The sequence below is a fragment of the Sminthopsis crassicaudata genome, chromosome 1, assembly GCF_048593235.1.
Source record: "Sminthopsis crassicaudata isolate SCR6 chromosome 1, ASM4859323v1, whole genome shotgun sequence".
NCBI lineage: Eukaryota > Metazoa > Chordata > Mammalia > Dasyuromorphia > Dasyuridae > Sminthopsis > Sminthopsis crassicaudata.
In genome coordinates, this window is record NC_133617.1 from 627594819 (window position 1) to 627603236 (window position 8418).

The 8418-nt window shown below is 49.4% G+C and overlaps 1 protein-coding gene across 1 annotated transcript; it reads left to right on the forward strand.

Annotated features, from left to right (window-relative positions):
* The first annotated feature begins 641 nt into the window (after window positions 1–641).
* On the forward strand, window positions 642–8071 carry CORO1A (coronin 1A). Its single transcript, XM_074305892.1, has 11 exons — window positions 642–799; window positions 2767–2965; window positions 4850–4972; window positions 5188–5317; window positions 5412–5596; window positions 5752–5871; window positions 6290–6394; window positions 6503–6648; window positions 6742–6799; window positions 7293–7508; window positions 7798–8071. The coding sequence occupies exons 2-11, from the start codon at window positions 2768–2770 to the stop codon at window positions 7900–7902; spliced, it is 1386 nt and encodes a 461-aa protein (XP_074161993.1). The 5' UTR covers window positions 642–799; window position 2767; the 3' UTR covers window positions 7903–8071.
* Window positions 8072–8418: the final 347 nt, after the last annotated feature.

Sequence of the window (8418 nt, forward strand, 5' to 3'; positions counted from 1 at the left end):
ACCCTAGGTTAGGAGAGTGGTGGCATTTTTGAGAACTCTATTGCAAAGGAAGCAAAAAAGGGTTTGAAGAGTCTCCTTTTCATATCTGGGACAGAATAGGTCTGTTAGGAGACTCCTGACACTACCAATAACAGGTAACTTATTGTTTAGGGAATCAAATGTGGGGTCGTGGAGAGGAAGAGAAGAGAGAAAAGAGCTCCATGCATCTGGACATTAAAATACATGAAACTGGGAGGCAGCGTGACTGGTGAAGTAGAACGAGCCCTGGATTTGCAAAATACTTGAATCTAAATTCAAATCCTGGTTCATGTCCTTGCAAAAGCTTTAGATAAGTCAGCCAACATCTCTGAGCCTCAGTTTCCCCAAAGGTAAAATGAGAGGATCCCTCGAAGTCCTTCAAGCCCCGGACAGAGGATCATTTGTAATAGGACTAAGCATCCCTCACCAACCCCACCAAAAAGGAGCTGCCCTATCAGCCGCAGCCCTGCCCCTGGGAGAGCTCGCCACTTCTGCCTCCGCTCTCCAGAGCTCACCAGAAGACTGGTGAACTTTGCTTGGGGAAGGGAGACCTAAAGACAGTTAAAGGAAGGGGAGTGGGCGTGTCTCACCGAATAGCCCTGCCCCTTTCCCTCCCCAAAGGGGTGCTGCCGCTCTTAAAGGGGCCGGACTAAGCCGTCTGCTTCTCATTCATTGTCTTGACAGGAGCATCCTTTGCCGGGCGGGTGGTGTCTCCCAGGCTCCGGCTTCAGCTCCTTCTTCCTCATCAGGCCTGGCCTCCTTGCATCTCAGTTTGCTTCAGGTGAGCTTAAGGGACTTAGGGAGAAGAGGGGGATGCAGCACCGGGGAGGCTCGAAGGCTCCGGGAACCCACCCTCCTCTCAGCCACCTGTGGGTGTGGGTTTGAGTGTGGGAGAAACGTAGGCTGTGGGGATAGAGATGTCAGAGTTAGCTCCCCACCCCAAGTATCTGTGTGCCTCTCCTAGGGCTGACTATTTCTGTATCTGTGTGGGTGGGGTGTCTTAACAGCATTCATTGCCAGCCCCGGATCACTGTAGAGGTCGAGTTGGGGGGATGGGAAGGGAGGAGCTTGTGGGTGAGAATCTGACTTCCATCCCCACCCCCACCCCCTCACATCTCCCCTGGAGGAGTCCGAGGGAGCAGGCCTGAGAACAAATGCCCCAGAGCATGGGAGGTGTTGGGCAGAGGCTTGGAAGGCAGAAGGAAAGCTCCAAACTGGGAGACAGGAAGAGGTTTCAGAGAAAAACAAGAAAACTCTTAAGTTCCCCTTTCTGTGGTTTCTGGGCCCTACAGGGTACCTGGGGTGGGAAGGGGGACTGGGTGGGGCAGCAGCTTCCTGCTCTTCCTGCCCCCACCAAAAAAACCCCGTCAAATCAATCTAGGCAGGTTCAGGTCAGGAGCTTGCCTCCCCTAAGCCAGAGACAGACAATTAGGGTCCTCTGCCCTATGAATCAGGGGGATAGGTGGGAAAGGGGTCAAGATCCCTGGCAGCGGCAGGCTTTGTGCCCTTCCACCCACAGCTCCCCTACTCTTAGAGGGGCACACAACCTGTTGCCCCCGCTGCCTACAACCCAGCATGTACTCTGGTTCTTCTAGCTCAGGCCTAGAATTCTCAACTTCCCTCCCAGTGGGGCCTAATTTTCTAAAGCAAGGCATCTCAGGAAGAGGATGGAGGAGCAAGAGCAGGACCATTGAGGGGTGGAGATCTAGCATCATGGGGCACGTGGGCTTTAAGGAGAGAAGCCTCTATGTTCCCTCTAGACTGAGCAGGTGGTATAAGGATTTGGTGGATGAGGGGGATGGTTGGAGCACCAGGCTCTGGGGGAGTTCTCAGCTTTTGCTGATGCTGAACCTTGTCTGATCCAGAGATGGAGGAACCTATCACAGCGTGGGAGGGTCAAAAACAAGTGTCAGCTATAAATGCAGCTTGGCCTCTCCTTCATGTCTAGCCTTCATGGCCTCATGGGGAGATACCAGCATCCTCTGAGCCTCTAGTCTCTAGGGGACCAGGAGAAGGGCATAGCAACACAAAGGAGACCATGTCTAGAAACCTGTCTGCTGGGAAGGGAAGAGGACTTGCAAAGGGTATCCCCACTATTCCCTGGCAATGGCTGTTCACTCCAGTCCACAGATCATCTATGTTTGTGCAGGGAGTTTTGTACTAGGTGCTGAGGGATGGAAAGATGCAGGAATATGAAACTATTTTTGCTTCATGCATGCTAGTCGTTAGGAAAATAAGACACGAAAAGATAACAAATGCCAGATGATACATAAATGCCAGTCAAGTAGCACAGACAGCAACATGCCGTAGGAGTTGAGGAAGGAGAAATCACTGTGTCCATGTGTGCAGATGGAGCATGGAAATCTCAGGCAAAGGGACAGCACTAGTACGCATGGGCATAACATAGCCCAGGGTTTCTGCAGTGTGGAATGTATATAGGAAAGTCATGGGAAATAAAAGCTCATGGAAGGCTTTAAATATCAGGACAATGAATTTGGACTTGATTCAGTACTCGAGGGAATTGTTGGTTTCTGAATAAAGGTAGTAATAAAGGGGAGGTAACAGAATCAATGCCATGACTATAGGGAATTCAGAACTGAAGTGGGAGCATGGTTTGGAAGAAGAAAGATGGAACCAGAAATCAGTTAGGAGGTTGCTCTTTTAATTCATTTTCTGCGACAGGAGCTGGGAAAAGGTGGGAAGCTGACAGGACTTCCTTTGAGTTTCTTTTCTTATGTCCACCCCCAGGATGAGCCGACAAGTGGTCCGAAGCAGCAAGTTCCGACATGTATTTGGGCAACCAGCCAAGGCTGACCAGTGTTATGAGGATGTTAGAGTCTCCCAGACCACTTGGGACAGTGGATTCTGTGCTGTCAACCCCAAGTTTATGGCCTTGATCTGTGAAGCCAGTGGAGGTGGAGCCTTTCTGGTGCTACCCTTGACCAAGGTGATGATGGGTCCTGGGAGATGGGAGAAACCAGAAGGATAAACCTTCTATGAGAAAAGAGTTAAAAAGAGTAAAGACACCCTTGGCCCCATGAAGTCCCCAAGTAGTAAGGAAATGACCCTAACTCCAGGTTTTAGAATCCTGTAGTTTTAGGCCTTCAAGAGTCCACCTGGCTTAGAAAAGACAAAGTCCAAAGAGAAGACCTGACTTCTCTAAAATGAGTTTATTAGTTGATCTAGACTCAATCTCCTAATTCGGTTTTTCCATTTTCTTCCACTTGTTCAGATGACTTGACCTCTCTTTAGGGACATCACATAGATTAGAGAAAAGTTAAAGGGCCAGTACAGAATACCTTAAGAAATAAGGTCAAGGGGCCAGAAACAAGAAACCTTATATCCCCCTCGCCACCTCATAATCTGTGGGTCAGCGTCCTTCTCCTGCCTCACAGGCTCCCATAGGGACCTAGTGGAGGGTAGGAAGGGGCAATAGGAGGGGAATAGCTTAAGAGGATTGCTCTCCTGGTTTGACGCCCCAGCCTCCCTCTTCAGCCCAGCTTCTGCAACTTGGACAGGGGGGATGGGGGTAGTCTGAAGTCTGAGGTTGTTACCTTAAATGGGCCGATCGAGACAAACAGAAGAGGAAGTGGTTTTGGGTGCTAAGAGCTCAGCCCCTGGCCTCCCCCACCCAACTCTCCACACCGGAAACCCTGCTCAGCCTGCAGCCCCTGGAAGAAAGGACATGTTTCCAAACCTCTTATATCTTTGCTTTAAGCTAGAGGATACAAGTTTGGGGTTCAAACACCTTAATCCTTTTCCTTCTCTGATAGCCATTTGCCCCTCACTTTCCAGAGTGTTTCTCCAACCAGCCCAATTACTCTAGCTTCAAGGTCCCAGCCAGACTCTTCGCCTTCCCCATAGTCTAGCTTCCCTTCTTAAATTTCCCCAGCAAATTAAACTGAGAAGCCCCTGATCTTCAATCTTCAGGGGAAAAGATACGCTAGAACAGTGGTCCTCAAACTTTTTAAATAAGGGGCCAATTCATTGTCCCTCAGACTGTTAGAGCACCTCACACTGTCTCCACCACCTCAGCCCAGTGCCGGAAGTGTGCATTGCTAACGCGAGTTTGAGTCAAACTTCCAGTCTGATTTTGCTATAACCCGGTGGGCCACATCTGGCCCTCGGGCCGTAGTTTGAGGACCCCTGCACTAGAAGATTATCCTCCCTCCCACACCCCCACCAACTCTTCTAGGCTTGGAGAGTATGGAAGACCTTTCCTCACCTTCAATAGACCTCAAAAATATGGTGGGATAGAAGAAACTAGGGGGAATTCTAAAAAGTCAAAACTGGAAATTACCTTAAAAATCATCTAATTCATCCATTTGATAGATGAAGAAACAGAGGGAACATACATCTGTTGAGTGGCAGAACTGGGTCCTCAATTTCCTGAATCATACTTAGTCCAGCAATATTTCAACAATCTTCATGATTCCCTTCTTTTCTGGACATTCCCTCCCACCATTATCCACCAACCCATGCGGTTAGCTTCCTTTTACAAAGTAATATGGTCAGCAGGGTAACAAGACAGGTTTTACTCCCACCCACCTCATCTAAAGGAAATTTTTCCTGTTCTCTCATGAATATACAGACACAGCTTTGTTTCTTCCACCATTGCTGTGCTTTCCTGCCCAAGGAATACAACATACCTTTTTGGTACTTTGGATTACTTTCCATTTTTTTTCTTTTCTTCAATCCCAGATGTGGGAGGAAGGGAAATATGGAGGACACACTGCATAGGAGGGATTATATGGCATATAGGTTCGAAGCTGGGCTCCAGGTTGGTCAGTTGCAGGGAGCCTTGATCATCTCTCTGCCCTCTCTCTCTCAGACTGGCCGAGTAGACAAGAATGTGCCCACTGTCTGTGGTCACACAGCTCCTGTCTTAGACATTGCCTGGTGTCCCCACAATGACAACGTCATTGCCAGCGGTTCTGAGGATTGCATGGTCATGGTGAGTTGGGGGGAGGTATAAAGGGAGGCAGAGGGGCGGAGCTGGGAACCGAGGGAGTCAGTCAAAAACATGAGACCCAGATGGGAATAATACAGGTGGAACGGAGCAGGCAAATTTGCGCAGGTCATTCTTAAGAGGGGAAGGCAGGACAAAGGGAGCTGGTGCCAAGGGAGGGGGGAGTCAGAGCAAGTCAGATTCCTTCTCTGTCCTCTTAGGTGTGGGAAATCCCTGATGGAGGCCTGACTCTGCCTCTCCGGGAGCCAGTGGTCACACTAGAGGGGCACACCAAGCGAGTGGGCATCGTGGCCTGGCACCCGACTGCCCAAAATGTGCTGCTCAGTGCAGGTATGAGGTGGGTGGGTCTGGTGACAGGGGAACACAGAATGTGGGGTGGAGGGCACCCTCCAGGTTCTCTCACCCCTTTGCTTTTTCCCCACAGGTTGTGACAATGTGATCCTAGTGTGGGATGTGGGAACTGGATCTGCTGTGCTGACCCTGGGCCCAGATATACACCCAGACACCATCTACAGTGTGGACTGGAACCATGACGGGTCACTGCTCTGCACCTCCTGCCGGGACAAGCGAGTTCGGATCATTGACCCCCGAAAGGGCACAGTTATAGCTGTGAGTAACATGGGTTGGTTTAAGGCTCTCCTTATGCTCCCCTCCACCCACTGAAAACATCCCTATATTGAGCAAGGACCCTGTCTCCATGGGGAGGATTTTCTTCTTTGGGTAAAGCAAGACTGACTCATTCCACCTCACATATACCCCCTCAGGAGAAAGAGCGTCCTCACGAAGGGACTCGGCCCGTTCGGGCTGTGTTTGTAGCAGATGGGAAGATCCTCACAACAGGCTTTAGCCGAATGAGTGAAAGACAGGTGGCTTTGTGGGACATGGTAAGTGAATCACTTTGGGCAAACATTGGGGGAAAGTGTGAGAGTACATCTTGGAGGGTGGGGAGCAACAAGGACAAAACAAAGAGAATTGAGGTTAGACACTAGGAAGAACCTTCTGACTGGGAAAGCCTAGGCTGGTGATCAGAGCCTGGGAAGAGGCACCCAGAGAGCTGGTTTCTAGATCCAACACTAATAATGATTTCGTGTGTCATGTCACTTCATTTCCTATGGGCTTCAGCTTTGTTTTTGGGAAAATGAAGGCACTATTTGACCTCTCATCTTCAGTTCTTATACTCCAGGAGCCCCTTGTAGGGGACAGATGGAGAGAGACTCTTGATAATCAGGGGAAAGGTCCCCTTGGGGACTGACCACAACAGGGCTGAGGACTGAGCCACCTCCTACATTCTTGTTCCCGCAGAAGAAGCTTGAGGAACCTCTGTCCCTGCAAGAACTGGACACAAGCAGTGGGGTCCTACTTCCTTTCTTTGACCCCGACACCAATATCGTCTACCTTTGTGGCAAGGTGGTTAGATTGGGTCAAGGATGGGGTTGTCTGAGGACTGGGCTGGGGAATGGGGGGATGGGAATGTGGCATTTATCTGGATACTTAACTCCCTGCTCCTACTCCTAGGGGGACAGCTCCATACGTTATTTTGAGATTACAGCAGAGGCTCCTTTCCTGCATTACTTGTCCATGTTCAGTTCTAAGGAATCCCAGCGAGGGATGGGTTACATGCCCAAGCGAGGTCTGGAGGTTAATAAATGTGAGATTGCCAGGTAAGGGACCATCCCTTGGCTTGATAACATCTTCTTTACCCAGCCAGCTCTGAACACTAAACAGTTTTGTTCACCAAAAATATACCCCTACAGATTCTACAAGTTACATGAACGGAAGTGTGAGCCCATTGCTATGACTGTACCTAGGAAGGTAAGTTTCCACCCCTTCCCATACACCTTTACCTAACTACATCTTCCTTCTTTGTTCTTTGGAATCTCAGTCCCTGGGGGACCAGCCTTTATACAACTAGAAAACAGGGTGTTGGGGCAGCTAGGTGGCACAGTGGATAGAGCACCAGCCCTGAAGTCAGAAGGACCTGAGTTCAAATCTGACCTCAGACATTTAATATTTCCTGTGTGACCCGGAACAAGTCACTTAATCTCAGCCAAAAAAGAAAAAAAGAGAAAATGGGATGTCATAGATTAGGGTCTGGGAAAATAATTTCTGAGGAAGCTTGTTGGGACAGGAAGAGAAGTGAGGGTGGGAAGGTATCTTTGAGTTTTCTAGCCAGAATATATAAGTGATTTTATACACAAGATAGCAGGAATGAGCTTTAGACTCTAACCTCAAGAGCCAAAATAGGAGGCAACCCTGTGTGAGATATACTACTTTGACCCTATTAACCTGTACCTTACTCCCACAGTCAGACCTTTTCCAAGAGGACCTGTACCCACCCACGGCTGGACCAGATCCTGCGCTCACAGCAGAAGAGTGGCTAGGGGGCAAGGATGCAGGGCCCCTACTTGTGTCCCTTAAGGATGGCTACGTGCCCCCTAAGAGCCGGGAGCTGAGAGTCAACAGGGGGCTGGACAGTGGACGCAAGCGTGGCACCACGGAGTCCAGTGCAGCCCCTAGCACGGTAATAGGGGCTTTCCACAGGGGAAGGGATGGAGAAGAGTTCAGGTACACATCCCCAGCTAGAGGAACAGGGAATAGGTAGGGTAGACAGTGAACAAATAAAACAAGGCAGCATCTATGTTAGATAGGCCAGGGAAGAAGATAAGAGGTCAGCCCTTAGGGAGGGGAGGGGAGTGGAACACAAGAAGGAGTTAAGGGATGAGGGTGATGGAGAGCATATTGTGGGAGGGAGGAGGAAGAGGGAAGAATCAAGACCCAGCATCTGAACTCCAGACTGCCTCTCTTCCCAGGAGGCTATGTCTCGACTAGAGGAGGAACTGCGACAATTACGGGCCACAGTGCAGGAGCAGCAGAAGCGTCTGGATGAGCTGGAGGAGAAAATCGCAGGGAAGTAGCTTGGCCCCAGTACCTGAGATCTGACTGGGCCCTGCCTCATGAGCAGAAGTCACTGGTTGAATTAAGCCCATGAGGATGCCCTTCCACCCCCATTCCATATCCCCACATCTTACAGGAAGGAGTGGATCTTGCAAGCAAAGAAAAATAAAATGGTTTTATTTTCTGGTACCTCCTAGACTCTACTAACTCAAGCCCTTCAAAGATCTCTGTGGCTCTCTAGATGGAAGTTGGGATGTCTCAACATTGGAAAATGTTGGGCATCTTTGCAAAATAAGATGGGGAGACTGTGGGCATGGTCAAAACACAAAAGCCAACATTCAACTTTCACAGCTTAAAAAGCAGATTAGATTTCAGCACCCATACCTTAAAGTTTTGAGTATACAAGTCAACTACTGGGCAAGCCAGAAATTAAAGTTTCACCCCAATCCTTCCCATAAGTCTCTGCCCAAGTCACATATGACTATTTCAAGAAGGAAAGCAATGTTTAATGACCTTTTAAATAATTGTGTAGTCTT

What these genes read in the sequence shown, in the direction of transcription:
- CORO1A (XM_074305892.1), top strand. Translation starts at nt 2,768, where the DNA reads ATGAGCCGACAAGTGGTCCGAAGCAGCAAGTTCCGACATGTATTTGGG. An exon ending in AATAAATGTGAGATTGCCAG is followed by an intron (nt 6,649 to 6,741) that starts GTAAGGGACCAT and finishes ATACCCCTACAG; the next exon opens with ATTCTACAAGTTACATGAAC. An exon ending in CTATGACTGTACCTAGGAAG is followed by an intron (nt 6,800 to 7,292) that starts GTAAGTTTCCAC and finishes TTACTCCCACAG; the next exon opens with TCAGACCTTTTCCAAGAGGA.